The 17,722-nt window shown below is 34.2% G+C and overlaps 1 protein-coding gene across 1 annotated transcript in view; it reads right to left on the reverse strand.

Annotated features, from left to right (window-relative positions):
• Positions 1 to 5,494: 5,494 nt before the first annotated feature.
• LOC114336641 (zinc finger MIZ domain-containing protein 1-like) overlaps positions 5,495 to 17,722 on the reverse strand; it is a 66,070-nt gene continuing 53,842 nt past the window's right edge. Inside the window, exon 11 of the mRNA XM_050651623.1 lies at positions 5,495 to 16,159. Within this exon, the coding sequence (XP_050507580.1) occupies positions 16,019 to 16,159 (141 nt within the window). The 3' untranslated portion in view covers positions 5,495 to 16,018. The remainder of the gene's footprint in view (positions 16,160 to 17,722) is intronic.

The raw sequence follows: 17,722 nt of genomic DNA on the forward strand, positions 1-17,722 counted from the left end.
AAGGTACTCAAAAAGTAACTTACCTCTATTGTTTGTATCTCTGCTCCCCCAAATGATGTGGTGAGCGTTGGAGTCGACTCCAATGATAAGTTCTGTGTGCTTATTATTGGTGTATTCTAGAAGGTTCTCTAGGTTAGTCCCTGGAAGTTGTTCTTTAGTGTCAATAGGAAGGTAAAGAGACGCAACAATCAACTCTGTAACCAACCCATTGCAATTCAGTTTAATTCTGGCAGCTGTCATATCTCCCCTACAGAGCTCCATAACTGGTACCAGGTTAAGGTCAGATCTACAAAAGATACAAGTTCTGATTTTATTGTCAAGGCCGCGTCTCACCATCAAATAATTTGATCAAACAGTTTGAGCAAACTCCGGAAGTACGTCAAAGTGACGTCACAATTGCAGTTTTTTTGAAATTCTAAAAATCTGTGCTCTCACTATCAGTCTAGTTTGATCAAATTTTTTGTATTGAGTTGTCTAACTTGTTTGTCATCATCATAGTCATTAACATCTTCATTAACATCTTGTTTGTACTTTATTTAAAATTAAAATTTTTCATTATTATCCACAATGAACACTCAGGATGTGACGTCACTAACTGTCACTTTCAGTTTGCTCAAACCAGTTTGATCAAATTATTTGATGATGGGGCGCGGCCTTCAGGTACTCCCAAAATTAGTTCCCATCCCTTAACATTTAATCCCCGTATCTTACCTTCATTTATCCACGGTTCTTGAATAAGCACCATATCAATGTTCTTCTCAGCTACTTCCTGGCACAAAAGTGCCGAAGCTGTTTTTTTGTGCTGCAAATTGATCTGTAAGATCTTAATTTTGCAGTTTATTCATTTTTGGGGTCACTAACAGGCCCTCTTGTAATTTCTTCCACCTGCATAGATTCCTCTTCGGCCTCCTGCAGTTCGGAAGTAATTGTTGCAGGTTTTGGTTCCCCAATGTTCCCTGCCTGTCTTGCTTTACCCTCTTCCAACGGTATAATACTTGCTCGCTGTAGAAGGTAATAAGGCTTCCATTGAAGCCTTTCGAGCTGTGCCTCTGACTCCTTATCAGTTCGGAGACTCACATGCAGTCCTCCGTCAGCTGCTGGTTTGGAACTCAGAATTGCCCAACGACTGGTCCTTAGTTCAGGATTTTGTTTTCCAATTCGTGCCAGTGGCACTTTCAGATCCTCATTTTTAGTCTCTGGAAGGTACATCAGTACACGCTTCGATTTTGGGAGTTCTTTAGCCTTAATGACCTTCCACTCCGTCTTTTCTTCCAAGAAATCCTTTGTGATCTTAAAGAACTCCTCGTCAGCACATATCAACCCATAGTATCCATCCATGAGCCGATTTCCTTCGTAACGAGGTGCGCAAGGAACCTCATCGATATGTATAATTAGGGCTTCTTTAATTGCCCCAACGTCTTTTTCCGTTACAGATATGTCTGGATATTCTTTGGGAATTATTGCTGTCTTTATTCCCGTAAGAGCAGCTTTGTAGTTGCTGCTGAGCTCTTTGAAAGAGGCAGCAGCAGTTCTGCTCTTTTTTGTTAATTTCTACTCAGGAGTGCTTCTATCAGACACAGTCCGCTTGACAGCTTGTGTGATTTTGGCATTACCAGGAGTCTTATTTTGAGGTCTAGGAGGTAATTTGACCTTAGAAGTGTCAATTCCCTGCTCTCTCATTTTCCGAAGCATCCTTCTCTGTGCCCCAGATATTTTTGGCCGAGAAACCTCATCCTTCTCAGCATCTTTTAAAGGAGTCCGCATTGCGTCCTCAGTATTTTTATTACCCGATGTGGTGGGTTTATTTTCTTCCAGATTCTGCCGAGCAGCCTCAGTGGAAGTTTGATTATTTGTTGGGTCCTCCTGCGAGACCCCTAGGGTTAAATCTGTTAAATTTTTGCATGGTTCCATATCGATCCCACGAGTATGGGAGAAATAAACTGTCCATACCAGCAGCGCTCCCTGTGCCGGTACAAGGCCTTAAATGAAAGGGGGTGTGGCCTGGTTCCCCCAGTCGACCGTTTGAGACAGTTCAATTTAGACACACAACTGCCATGAAGGCCTGGGCACGGTACAATTGCACCTTTACCTTGTGTGTTGGGGGTGTAGGTTTAGCGGGAAGAAGGATGAAGGAGGGATAGAATTTTCTGGTTGTACTCGGAGTGTAGGATAGATACAACTGGTAGATAATATCGTGTCGCTTGACTATATATTGGCGATGTGAACAGTGCCGTAGAATGGAGATGTGGCAGTGAAGACCAGAGGGTCTTCTACTTAAATTTACGCCAGGGTAGTGGTACAACCAGACATGGGTGGGTTAACTTAGGGCGGGCTACTTCTTGGTCGCTGAAGCAGTTCATGCATTCCTAGTCTCTCGAGTACCTAGGAAAGATTCCCAGATACTCCAGAGAGCTAAGTCGTGATAGGAACCGGTCTAGCGAGGTTGTTTCATATCCTTTCATACTTACCATGCACCAGGCCTTGCCCGTTTATAGGGGGTGCCTTCATTCATCGGAGAGCTTCTTATTAGGGAGATCCCATGCATTCGTACACACATACTTGATCCACTTCCTGCGCCAGACTACAGCCCTATCTGAACAGTCAGCTTAAGCCCCCGAACCAACGTCAAGGTCGTGAAGCCCCTATCGGGGGTAAAGTGACCTTATCAGCATTTAGATTCATAATTACTTCCTCTTCCAAATATATGGGGCTGATTTTAGGTGATTTGTTCGTCATAGTGTGCTACCATTGCCTTATTGCCTTTGATTATACCATTACAAACCTGGAAACGTCTAATGAATTTCTTTGATAATGAATTTGTATTTCATTTTTTAATTTCATCATTATCAGCAATGGCGTTACAACTCTTCATGGGTCTTTGCCGCGTTTTCTATTGCATTTCATGATTGTCGGTCCTGTGCCACTATTTCCCATTGTCTCACTCCCGTTTTCTGCAGATCTCTGACTGCATCTTTCCACCTTTATATTTCCAATACCCATTACAAACCTGGAAACGTCTAATGAGTTTCTTTGATAATGAATTTGTATTTCATTTTTTTATTTCATCACTATCAGCAATGGCGTTAAAACTCTCCATGAGTCCTTGCCACGTTTACTATTGCAGTTCATGTTTGTCGGTCCTGTGCCACTATTTCCATTGTCTCACTCCCATTTTCTGCAGATATTCTCTGACTGCATCTTTCCACCTTTATATTTCCAATACCCATTAACCCATTACAAACCTGGAAACGTCTAATGAATTTCTTTGATAATGAATTTGTATTTCATTTTTTAATTTCATCATTATCAGCATTGGCGTTAAAACTCTTCATGAGTCTTTGCCGCGTTTACTATTGTATTTCATGTCTGTCGGTCCTGCGCCACTATTTCCCATTGTCTAACTCCCGTTTTCTGCAGATCTTCTCTGACTGCATCTTTCCACCTTTATATTTCCAATACCCAGTGGCTACACGTGACTTTTTCTAAAGTGGTACCAAAACCAGATGCAAAAAAAATCTTATTTAAAAACAATGAAGATATGGCTAAATGTATATATACCTAGCTTCAATAATATCATTTTGTATATCACTTGAAACTCTCGAAAAAACAGTTGATGTTTCTAGATGTTGGCTAAATTTTTGATATTTTTTGGTAATTAATGTTAACAATTCCCTGTAATTGCCTCGATTGTCAGAGCCGTCGCTTCAAAATGACCAAGAAACGCTAATTCCTGTTTGGCCAAAAAACATACGGTATCTATTATAAGTGTGCTAAGGGTATACCTATCTATTTTTTTAACAAACTCATTATGTTTAGCAATATTTGCTTTAAAAGATTGGTTAAGAGAATTTTCGATTCTTGTTTTGCCAAACTGAATCAAATTGGGTATACATCTTACATGTAAGTAAAGGAGAAATTTCATGTGTCCTTTTTAAAACTCTAAAACTATTTAAACCGTGAACCCGGTCCACCTATTTTTCTGTAGAAACCAGAAGACATGGCCAACAATACAGTCTATTTTTCTTGCAACCACATAACGAAGGATTTTCACTGTACGAACTAAATTTAAAATATCGTAAAGTATTTAAAAACTACTTTTAATTTTTTTATCTCTTTTTTAAATTGTTTAAAATAGGTCTTTAATTTTCAATAATCTCATTTTTTTCTTCAAAATTATACAAGGAGAATTACTTTTCAAGTTGTTGATCGATTACGCAGAGACACTCATCCATGGTTAACTACACGCACACTTTTTATAGGTAGGTACTGTAACCAGATTTAAATCTGGTGATTAGCAGGGCTACTGATATACACAGTGCGCTTACGCCCGTCGCTCCTTCAAAATTTTCAGACACTAGCCAGCCGGTGCCGAGCGACAGCGAGATAACCATTGTAACCACAAATGAGACTGGTAACAGAGTATAATAAAGTGCAACTGAGTCACATAAACTCGCTAATATTTTCGTGTGTCTACGAGGAGTTCGCTATTTACTGAATTAGGTAGGTACTATTAACACATAATATAATAATATATTTCTATTAGCAAAAATATAGGTAAATGGAATTATTCATCGTTATAAAATAGTTATTTGCAAGATTTTTAACTGTTACCAATGGTAACAGTGGTTACATGGACGCTTCGCCATTGCCAATACCCATTACAAACTTGGAAACATCAAACGAATTTCTTTGATAATTATTTTTATTTCATTTTTAATTTCATCATTATCAGTAATGGCGTTAAAACTCTTTATGAGTCTTTGCGAGTTTACTATTGCATTCCATGTTTGTCGGCCCTGTGCCACTATTTCCCATTGCCTCACTCCCATTTTCTGGAGATTTTCTCTTGCTGCATCTTTCCATCTTTTTCTAGGCCGTCCTACAGACCTTCTCCTATCTGGCCTTTCCCAGAACACATTGTTTTATAAGGTGATTGTCGTTACTGCGTATCACATGCCCTGTCCATCAGAGTGTATTGTCCTTTATATATCTGACTAGATTTTCCTTTTCGAAGAGAGACTCATAACTTTTTATTGTATCTGCAACTCCATTCGTTTGCCACGCTATATCTAGAAGGGCGATATAACATTTGAAATATCTTACGTTCCCACACCAGCAGTTTATTTACTAATCTTTTGTTAGCGTCCATGTTTCGCTTCCATAGGCGACTGATGGTCGTATCATAGTATGGTATAACTGGATTGTGGCACCTTGTGAGACAAGTTTTAACTTCACTAGATGGTGCATTGCAAAGAAAGTCCCCTTTCCTGCCATTATTCGCGTTTGAACTTCTCGATCAATTTTTTAATTTGTGATTAAATTATTAATAGTTTAATCAAGATATTTGATAAAAACTAAGATGCCAAAAAAACGTTTAAAAAAATGTTAGCTATTTTTTATCAAAATTAATTTTATTTTAAGCAATTTTGTTATGAGTTTTTGCAACGAAGAATTAGAGTGTAAGGAAAAGATGAATCGTTAAAGAAAACACAAATTTAGATGCATAGACATAATATTTCTTAATTTAATGTACAATATATTTACATTAGCAAAATCATACATAGTTTTCTTTACTACTGAATAATTTATCCTATACTTATAAGTTTTCTTCATACAAAACGAATATAAAAATGCCAATAATTTAAGTTATCGGTAAATACCAAATGTTGTGAAATGTGTTCTTAGCAAGTGCGTGGAGGAGTTCTGCTGTCCAAAATAAGGTTTACTTGATTTGCGCTCGAATTTTGTAAGGGCATGAAAAAAATTAACAAAATATAAGCCGTATTCGTGCAGCATGTCCCGAACTTACCCAGAGGGAGAACGCCTGCGCATTACAAAATTGATGTTCAATAAGGTTTAAGTTTTCCCTCTGAACGCCTAATGAGTAGGTGATCTCCCTCTGGGTAGGTTCAGGATACGTTCGGGGTATGCTGCACGAATACGGCTATAGGTTAAGCAGTTTCAAAAAAGCTACAGCTGATAAAGTATGATATACCAAGAAGAAATTCTCACAAATTAGCTTAAAGCGTCAGGAACTAAAATTCGAGATTGTTGTCCTCTGATTCAATACAGATTGATGAATTAGTCAACAAGAGGATCTATAATTTCATCAACGACCTGTCGTTCATCGTGATACCAATCTTTAGCGAAATAGTTCCTTTTACACTCACAAAATTGAATACAAATAAAATGAAAGTAAAGATGATTCAGACTTGATTACAGAACAGTGCATCTACTATGTATTTCGGGATTACCTTACTCTCATCGCAGCACCGATATAGAGTGCTTCTACAGAGGTGTTCCGAAGAGGGTAAGGTTAATCCGAAATACGTATAAACACATAGTAGATGCCCTATTCTGTAATCAAATATGAATCATCTTTACTTTCACCTCACATAATTGTTCAATGATTCAGTTTATCTGAAATAATTCATTTACTCCAGAGTAAAGTTTTGGATATTAATAAAGTGACAACATGATGAACGCGTTAGAAACGCTAGGCAAAAAAAGAATTATATAGCCAAAAGGTATTATATATATATTTAGCTTTTTTTGAGGCCTTTTACGCCCAGAGCTTTGTTGTTCTTTTCCATAGCTTTCTGTTACTTGTCCAGTTTGTTATTCCCTTTTCTTTTAGGTCTTCTACTACCGCCTCTCTCCATCGCTTTCGTGATCTTCATCTCTTTTTTTTTTATAATCTGGTACTCTCCATGCTATTTTCTTCACCACTCTGTCATCGTCCATTCTTTCTATATGGCCCAGCCACTGTAACCTTCTTGATAAATTTCCTCATTTGTCCTTCTTATATATCCTTTCTTTGTTCTATTCCCTCCTAATATTTGTTTCTTTTGTTGTTTTGTTGGTTTGGCAAAAAGGTATTATGAATACATAACATGTGAGAAATTGATGTAGAAGATGCATGGTTAGAGAGCAATAGCATAAGTAAACGAAATTCAAAATAGCGACAAATAAAATCATTGCCAGAAAAACGGTTTACATTCACTAATGGATATATACCCGAAGAAAAATAATAATAAATCTCCCTCGAGCATAAAATTAAAAAAATTTATATGTGCTTGAAAATGGTATCCATGGTAAGATACAAATTATATTAACATACTGACTCACGTGGCAAAAAGAAAGTTAGTAGACATAATAAGAAATAGCAAGAGCAACTACAAGAAATAAGGAAGTTCATAAAGTTTTCTTAGTTCCCAAATAAACCTTCAAAAAATTACATAGGTCAAACAGAGAAAACGTTTAAACGATGAACATAAGAACGCAAAGTTTTGGAACAAAAAATGCTCCATATATACAAAAAGTTTTACATGTACAAAAGAAGAGCCTAATTTGACTTTGATCAAAAACCGTGAAACTAATAAAATTTAAATAAAAGGAAAATATGAATAAACAGCATATTGTGAATAATAAATGTTATACTTAATTTATGTCAGCACTTAAACTGTTATTTTTTACATTTGTTTCTATTGTTTGAAAAAGTTTTAATTATAGGTGTTCCAAATTTATTAACAATTCAAAAAAAGTAAACTTATTTTTTGGACAATAGGCTCCATCAATTTGAATGTAAATGTATGACATCAGGGATGTATTGCACCCAGCTTTTATTGGTCCAAATTTTAACAGTGAAACAAAATGATATGTAAAATGTGTTGGTCTGGTTTAGAGCATCAATTTGATACATATGTATATTTTTTATTTGTTTCGAAGTCTTTAAAACAATTTATTTAAACGAAAAATTTATATATTGATAATATAAACCTGTAATACATATATTTTTATGAATGATGAAATAAAATTCATACATTTATTCTGTTGATCATGCCGAACGGGTGTAGAATTAACACTCAAAAATGAGTTGTTATTATATGGAGAAAAAATAAAGGAATAATGTTCATGTAATATTTAATTTGGATAGTAAACAAAGGTCCAGTTGAAGTAATGACCAATGGGAAGCGCCAATAGAAAATATATTGAAAAATCAGAATTTTAGCATGGTAGGATTAGAAAGAATCAGAAGTTCAGAAATTAACACGTGGATATACTACTTGAGCAGACATGAAGTTCACCAAATGAACCCAAAAAATACCAAAGTGGGCAAAAAATAAATTAAAAAAAAAATACCAATCACAAAATCATCCACGTGGCGAAAGAACGATGTGGCATCAGCAAGACAAGAGATGAGAAGAGTAAATAAATATTTTTTCTTTTATCATACACAATCATCTAATTAAAAAAAAGTGTAAAAAATAAGCGTTTGAAACTTAAACGACAAAAATATTTTTACGTTTTTTACTTGACCAATATTAACAAATTCATAGAAAAAAGGCCAAATAGGGAGAAAGGTGAGAAAGGAGAAAATACCAAATGACATAAGAAACAAAAATGTGACCATAATCAGGAGACAACACAAACTAAGAGAAGTACTTCTTAACATAAAAGCACATATCTATCTGAAAGGAATCGGTCTAGAAAAATTCTTAATTTTGAATTTATCATCAATGAAAGAGATACAGTATCAATGAAAGAGATACAGTACATATAAAAATTCGATTCTGTAAAATACTCTCTCTGGAGTCCTAACTTTTAATATTTTTAACATCAGATCTTTTCAAAATAGCACAATTTAGACCATTCAAAGAGAACCAGGAAGATGAAGGATTTCCTGGTTGAAAAATCAGCGTACATGGTTCAACACAACAACCATAAAAACTCCTTTCAGGGCAGAAGTGTGCAAAGTACAGATTGTCATGATGGTCGCCAACATCTGAAACGGATAGGCACTACAAGAAGACGAAACAGAAATCCAACATATAGTCATGAAACTGATAGCTCATAGTGCAGCATAGTTCGGAAATGAATATTATGGAAACATAATTTGGAGACCCATGGACAAGCAGAATTAATAATTATATAGAGGAAGAACAAAAATTTGGAGACTGGTTTGACTGACATCACGTTAGTAAGACGAAAACTAGATGTATTGGCAACTAAACTCCAAAGAATATGACTCAATAAGAATTTATCTTCATTGTATTAATAAAAATTTCATTATATGAAACTACGAATCGATATCTTAACATTTAATGAAAAAAAAAAATTCAACTTCTGAATTTCGTGTGGAATAATGACAAAGAAATGTAGTTTTGAAACGTATTTCAGATATAAAGATTTTCACAGACCAATAAGTAAAAATATTTTGATGAAGTTTGAATTTTTGATACATAAATTAATCTAAATCGAAACCAAATTATTGGCATAATTTTATACTGATTATTTATAAAAAGTTTACAGCTGGAAGCAATTGTTGTGGTATTTTTTAATATTTAATTGTGTATTAATTTTTATAATGTAAACTTTCAATAAATATTTTTCATCTCTACTTATAACATACAACTTATTGACATCTATTCTCTTGTCTAAGTTTTTTAGAATGAGTTAATGTTTTCTTGGCAATTAGAAGTAGAAAAATTCGTGTGAACCTCGTATATAATATTGTTAAAACGTTTAAAATTATTTTATGTTAGGAACTTGGACCCTACATGAGATAATGATACAGACAGACACATTTAAGGTTACTACACAGCGGCGCGTGGCAATTTGGACTTTATCTCGCGTCAAAGATTCATTTCTAAAACGAAATAAGCCAAAACGCCGTAACTAGGTACTGAGCGTGTTTCTAGTTCCCCAAAAACTCACATGAAAACGATGCCTTTTGGTGCAATATAAGTGAGCGGAGTTATTAAAATGTGCGCCATCAACACTGTATGAAATGTAGGTACTAAAGATTTTTTTAAAATATGAGAGAACAAAATGAATAAAATATAATATACATGGAGTTTGTAAATAAGTGCGACAAACGTAAATGTTAAATGACAGTTTGCTCTATAAACGTATGTCTGCAAATGCTTCGTTTCCGAGATACGGGGTGTTGAAATTTTTCTTACAAACTGATGATTTATTTATTGTTCCAAAACCGGTTGAGATATGCATATGAAATTTGATGGGTTTTGAGAGGTAGTTATTGCGCATTTTTTGACATACAATTCAGATTTTCAATATAGAATATTTAGAAAATTCATCATTGCCATGAATACGGATAATGGTCTGAACTTATTTAAAGAAAAAAAGAGTACACCATTGAGATAGTTCAAAATAAAAATCATTTTTGAATGCCTCATAAATATGTGACAAAAAATCTCGAATAATTTGTAACCGTTAACATGTTTTATTTTTTGTATGAAAACGGCGCTTTGTATGAAAAAAAGGAAGATATATTTTATCACAAATTCAATGAGGAACTCCAGAAATGATTTTTAATTTGAAATATCTCAGTGGCGTACTATTTTTTCCTTAAAAAATTCGGACCCTATAAAATTCTTAATTGATGTCAAAAAATGCGCAAAAGCTACCTTTTAAAACCCACCAAATATCATTTGCATATCTCAACCGGTTTGACAGCAATAAATAAGTTGTGTTTCTAAGAAAAATTTCAACAACCCTTGCCTCGGAAACAAAGCATTTGCGGACATACTTTTATATAGCAAACTGTCATTATTTTTCTATGCAGAATTACTCCTTAAAGTCTGTCGCACTTAGTTACAAACGCCCTGTACAAAATATAAATTTGAATATAATATAATCAATATATACACTGAAATCAATGCATTTAAATATGTCAAAAACTCTTAATTAAGCTGTATATACGGTACTAAACATTTTTTTCAATATAATATTCTCGCACATGCTTTTACTCACATAAACAGCAACTAAATGTTACAGTTTTTGACTTAGCCAATAATAAAAGTTGTTCTACAATTAAAAACTGAACACTATTAAAATCAGATTCATTTAAATAGTTTTTACGATTTGTTTAACGTAACTTTTCTGAAAAAGGTATTCAACGTAGACGTCGAAACATTGTCCAATAATATACAGGGTGTCCTCGAAAATAGTGCGTTCCTTAAAAGTACAGGTAGAAGGCACCATGTAGAGCAAAAAAGTCTTATAACATTTTTTTCTAAATGCAACCGTTCGGCTAAAAAACCAAAATACATTTTGGTATGCAAATTGAAATCTGACAACTATGTATACAAAAATCTAAACATAGACAATCACAATTCAAAAATAGTTGCAGCATTTTAGCCATAAGTATTTACATTAAACCCTGTCTTCATTCTAAACAAACAACCACATTCTTGTTTTGTTGGATTTTCAAACATGGGGTGGTACACTTGTTTTGCAGGTGTACCTGTCTGACCTACATTTGTGGTGTCAATAAACTAAATCACAAACAGTTCTTGTACAGTGATGACAAATTAGTTAATTTTATGAAAATAAAAGTTCGCTTATATGGCGAACAATGTAATAAACGGTTAACTTTAGAAAAAAATGTTATAGGACTTTTTTGTTCTACAATGTGTATTATATCCATACCTTAAAGAACCGCACTATTTTCGGGGACACCCTGTATACGTAGATACTTCTTGGACTACAGCTTTTAATGGCACTTCCTACACCAAAAAATTACAACAGTGTTGCCGTGCATCTTGCCTTGGTTTTAGGGAAATAGAAATTGAAATGCTGCATTATTTTTAGATGTAAGTCCAAACTGTCACAAAACCTGGCAATTAAATAAAACGCTTCTTCGAATTTTTTCACCAAAATATATTTTCTATCACATCAAATTTTAACTTAATTTACACAAAGTCCACTATATAACATAATATTTTTCGCTAATTTTAATGTTTAGTTAATATACAATAATTGAATTATGTTAAACTTACTTATAATTAAACTTCATATCACAGTCTTATCAGAGTTCTCATTAAAAAATATTATATGTGGTGTTTGTGTTTTAAATACAAACTACATAGTCAATATATAACAACGTCCGGTCATGTGCAAAGTTCTCGATTGCTACTAAGTACAATTTTTATTGTGTGAACAGTTTTACTAAAATCGACATTTAGTAATAATTGGTGTAATGACGAAATTCAATAGACTAGTACTAAAAACTTATAAATAAGAATGAATAAATTACATAAAAAACTTTCGAATGGTATCTATACGAGGTATGTCCAAAAATTTCCAACTTTCGTTCATAACCTCAGGCCAAAATTTCAGAAGTGTTTTATTCCCATTAACATGCTTTTGTTTAAATTGTGTTTTGCAAAAAACCGTTAAAGGGCAGAAAGGTCGACAGATATTATTAAAAGGGTCACTACTGATGATGGGTCTTCTTAGTGAAGCATCCATACGAGCATCTAGATATATTGATTGTGTTTTTTCTATTAAGGTGTTCCTCTCCAAGAGATCAGACAACCAATTAAAAACCTTACGTTGCGTGAGCACATTGATCAAATCCTGTGGTAAATCCTTTTTGGTAAAACACAAGATGACAAAACTTAGTCAGTCTCCCTATTACTCCGGCATGGCACCTTTCGACTTTTTAGTGTTTTCAAAACTGAAATGCCATTCAAAGGTCATTCAAATTTGGTATTAGATGGAAGTCTCGAAGTCAAAAACATTCTAAAGCCATTGTCAAATCCAAATAGCATTCAAATAACTCGCTTCACTACCTCGAAATAACATTTTTGAAATTTTAGGTTTTTCAGGGATTGTAGCGTTGCAATGCATCTGTTTTCACGACTGGTCAAACAAACAAACATTACTGGTAAAACTAGTCATGCAGAATATTAGCTTGAGGACAGAGAGTAAGTTGAACTTTACCTACTTTTATCTTGTCTTATTCTCTTGTGTATTTCCCAGTTGTGTAAAATGGCAGCTTTTAAGGTAGAGCATCTATTAGCTCCTGAATTAGAGTATGAGTTGAGAGTCCGTCAGTTAACCGATCCATCGTTAACAACAGTTGATGAAAAAAGGGTAGTGTTGAGAGGTGCTTTAAAGCAAACTTCAGCGAATCGGAGTCATGCTGTTCTGTCAGCTTCCTTAAATTTAGTGATAGTGATAAGCTTCCTGAAATAGAAGCTACTCTTGCAGATCTGAAGGTCAAAATTAGTTCATTTGTTGGTTCCCATGCTGCAGGTAGAGTCCATCTGTTAGAATCTACAACAGAGGAAGGGGATGCCATAAAAAAGGCTCTTACCTTCAAAATTCTGAATTTAGAAGGTGAATTTGAGTTCAAAGTAACTCCACAGGCACATTCTACTCCAAACACTGCTAGTGTTTCTGTAAATCCCTTTCCATTTGTTAAGTCTGCTCCTATTCATAAATGGGGTGTATATTTGTCTGGTAAATCGGACGAAAATGTTGTTAGTTTCTTGGAGAAGGTAGAGTGTCTGCGTATAGCACGCGGGAACACCGAGGAAGATTGTTACTCCTCTGCTGCTGATTTATTTAGGGATTCAGTCTTCACGTGGTATCTCAATAACCGACGTAGTGTTGCTTCAAGGCAGTTAGTTGCTAAACTTAGGTCGGATTTTCTTCCTTATAATTATGAGGACAACCTTCTACATGAAATCAAGTCTCGTAAACAAGCTCCACAGGAGTTACGATTTTTATTAATGAAGTTGTTAGTTTGTGTTCAACGTTTGGAGGTTCCTCTTTCTGAGTCCCATATAGTGAGAATTATTAAGAAGAATTTGTTGCCGTCTTATCATTCTAGTCTGACACACAGATGTCAAAAAAACTTAACAACTGTTGATACAACAAACAAAATACAGTTTGTTGAAAACGGTTTGACAATAGGGAACTTGCATAAAATTTTAAATTCGAAAAAAATGTTATAAATCACAACAGAACATAATTTAAATCATGTATCAAAGATTAAAAAGTTTTGTTTGGGTTTCGTTTGGCCCCTAAAGATGATTAAAAATTCAAATTAAAACAGGTGGCCCAAAACGCGTCGTGACGTCATTCGTTTAAATTATGTTTACATTCTTCCAAAAAAGTAAACAGAATTTAAAATAAGACATTTAAACGTCACTAGCAAACACACTTATGTAACCTCACAAGTGTTTTTGATCGTTTGAACTATTTTAAATTGACTAAAGGTTCTCTAAACCAAGGCCAGAAAACAAAAAAATGTATATAGATTTTAAATTTGTACTTGTTATTATGAGGTTTTAAGGCGTGAAATTTTGGAAATCTTATTTTTAAAGGAAACTGAATATTATTATGCAATAAAAAAATGTGCAAGTTCCCTATTAGGTTTGGCATTCGTTTTGACACTGACACTATTAAATGACATTTAAAATAGTTCAAACGATTTAAAACACTTGTGAGGTTACATAACTGTATTTTCTACTGACGTTTATAATGTCTAATTTTAAATTCTGTTTACTTTTTTGGAAGAATGTAAACATAATTTAAACGAATGACGTCACGACGCGTTTTGGGCCACCTGTTTTAATTTGAATTTTTAATCATCTTTAGGGGCCAAACGAAAGCCAAACAAAACTTTTTAATATTTGATATATGTTTTAAATTATGTTCTGTTGTGATTTATAACATTTTTTTCGAATATAAAATTTTATGCAAGTTCCCTATTGCTTCCAAATATACTTTTATGACAACTACGTTTTGACTTCGTTGAAATAGGCGTTAACTAGTATTCAATTTCCCTACTTATGTGATAATCTTTCCATATAATGATTATAATACTGAAAATTTGGGAATTGCTAAATTTGAGAAAATATACATTTTGTACCGAGAGTCAAGACCATTGCACAAGACCAGTTTCTGTATTCCCTTGAAGGTGCCTTGTCTGATAGTTATAAAAGGTTCACGGAATTCTTTACAGCATAATAATACTTGAAGCCTATGCACATTGAGATGCAAAAATGACCGACACAGTCCTAAAGTAGGTACCTAAATTTTGGTTCCAAATTTTCTACTAAGTATATTTTCATTTTTTAGTTAATACTATATATTTAAACTGGCCGTCCTCGTTATTTTTTACGTTTTATTCCATTGGTTGCGATTGTTTTCGAATTATACCCGGTTTATACCTGGCGTTAAGAATTGCTTTATTTTCTTTATAAAAGAAATATCCTAATAAGATACCTAACCAGCTCTAAATACTATAAAAACGAGAAAACTACTTCGTAGAGTAGTAAAATAACAGTTTGTCTTAAATTTATAATTGAGACAGCATTATGTTACTTCAGAACTCTACTTTTTTTAAATATATTTTTTTATCAATTTGGACAATTTTCAACTTCCCCAAAAGTTCTCACAATTTTTTACTGTTTACCTTTACCAGTATCCCCCACATTCCCGTTTTATTTATATTGAGCTGATTATCAGAACTGGTTTTACAGGCCATTTTATATTGACTTTTATTTCAGTAAGTACTCAAAGATTACTACTTCATTGACACAATGATAATACTTGGAAAAAAGTCCTAGAGCATAGTACTCACACACTTATGAGCAGAAAGTCATAGACCGATAATTGCACAACAAATTTTGAATTTAACAAATATTGTTAAATTGTGCTCCCGTTGCGTTTTCCCTATCCTTCAATTTCAAGAATAGAAGTGCCATTTTCATAATGTGCATCAATTTTATCCATCAATCTATAATATGGTCAGCTTAAAATCAATTTAATAAAGAGGAACAATGCACTCAATTCAAATAACTACCTTTAAATGATAATTTAACATAGTATTTGTGAAGATTTGTACATACATTTTTTGGTTATTAATGCCCACTATTTAAATTTAAACGAAATAAATAATATGTAATGCGTTATGAAAATGACACCTTTTGGTCTTGAAAATGATTCTTTCCCATCTAAATCATAGCTATCTCGAACCAATAGAATAAAATACTTCTGCCACTTATTCTCTTCAACACTATATACAAACTATACAATATAATTTGATTTAGACCTTTTTCATAATCAAATAACACGATTGTTGTCGTCTTTAGGTATCACACTTGTTCACTCACTTGTGTCTGATGCGCGGAGTACTTAACAGAGGAGAGAGAATGAATAAGAGAGTGAAAGACAAAGTTCTCTTGACTTTCTAGGCTCATTCGAATAGGGCTAAAATGTCGTCGTTCGTCGACGTATTGGCTTGACCCGAACTACTGCCGCTAGACGGTGGAGTGTTCAAATCCGGTGGGTCTAGATAAGACAGCAGCTCCATTGGATCCACACTGTCTGGTAGTAGCTGGAAATAAACATAAGACAGGGTTAAAATAAAATTCAAATAAAGTTATGTATGAAGTTTCTACTTAAATTTTGACACTGACAAGTAAAAACGTCTGTATTACGAATTCGCCTTTACGGTTTTTATGGATATTTTAACTACATAATCTTAATAATCTAAATAATCCATAATCTGAATATTTTAATTACTTAATCAGATTAGATGTATCCGAGATGAAAATAATAAAATACTAGGTCACGAAAGGGATGTCAAAAAGAGATGGAGAAAGTACTTTGACAGCTTATTAAATGAAGAATTTGACAGACAGACTGTAGAGTCAACGGAGACAGTAGCAGCAATGGTCACCAAAATAACCAACGAGGAAGTGGCTCAAGCGCTTCAAAAAATAAAGAAAGGAAAAGCGGTCGGACCAGATGATATTCCTGGGGAAGTATGGAGAGCATTGGGAGAGATAGGAACAAGGTGGCTAGCAGGTCTATTTAATAGAATTATGGAAGTTGGACACATGCCAGACGAATGGAGAAGCAGTATACTAGTACCTGTTTACAAAAACAAGGGAGATATGCAACAATGTACAAACTACAGGGCTATAAAACTGCTTAGCCACACCATGAAAATATGGGAAAGAGTAATTGATAGACGGATACGTGAAGAGACCGAAATATCCGAGAATCAATTTGGCTTTATGCAGGGTAGATCAACAACAGATGCAATTTTCATTATAAGGCAGTTGATGGAAAAATACAGGAGTAAAGAAACAAACGCTCATATGGTATTCATTGATCTTGAGAAAGCATATGATAAAGTTCCTCGAGAGATTCTATGGTGGGCACTCAATAAGAAAGGAGTCCCTGGTGAATATGTAAAGATTGTGAGGGATATGTATAAGGGAGTAACGACTAGTGTTAGGACAGGTGTGGGAGAGACTGATAAATTTCATGTGAAAGTAGGATTGCACCAAGGCTCTGTGCTTAGTCTGTATTTATTCTCATTAGTTTTGGACCAGATAACAGCGAAACTACAGGGTAACATTCCATGGTGCTTAATGTATGCTGATGATGTCGTGTTAGTAGGAAATAGTGAAAGAGACTTAGAACAAAAACTGGAACAGTGGAGACAAGCTCTGGAGGAAAAAGGTTTAAAACTTAGGACAAAAACAGAGTATTTGGAATGTTCATTTAAAAATGGAGCTACTACAAATAAAATGGTATCTTTGGATTGTGAAATGATTGTGAAAAGCAATAGTTTTAAGTACCTAGGATCGGTATTACAGAGTAATGGAGAAATACATGGAGATGCATGCTGTAGAATTAGGGCTGGATGGATGAAGTGGAAAGAAGCGAATGGTGTGTTGTGTGACAGAAAAATTCCAATGAAGCTGAAGGGAAAATTCTATAAAACAGCCATAAGACCGGCTATGATGTACGGAACTGAATGTTGGGCAGTGAAAAAGAAAGAGGAACAACGAATGCATGTGGCGGAAATGAGAATGCTTAGATGGATGAGTGGAGTGACAAAGAAGGATAAAATTAGAAATGAGTATATTAGGGTAAGTCTAGGTGT

The sequence above is a fragment of the Diabrotica virgifera genome, chromosome 5, assembly GCF_917563875.1.
Source record: "Diabrotica virgifera virgifera chromosome 5, PGI_DIABVI_V3a".
Lineage (NCBI taxonomy): Eukaryota > Metazoa > Arthropoda > Insecta > Coleoptera > Chrysomelidae > Diabrotica > Diabrotica virgifera.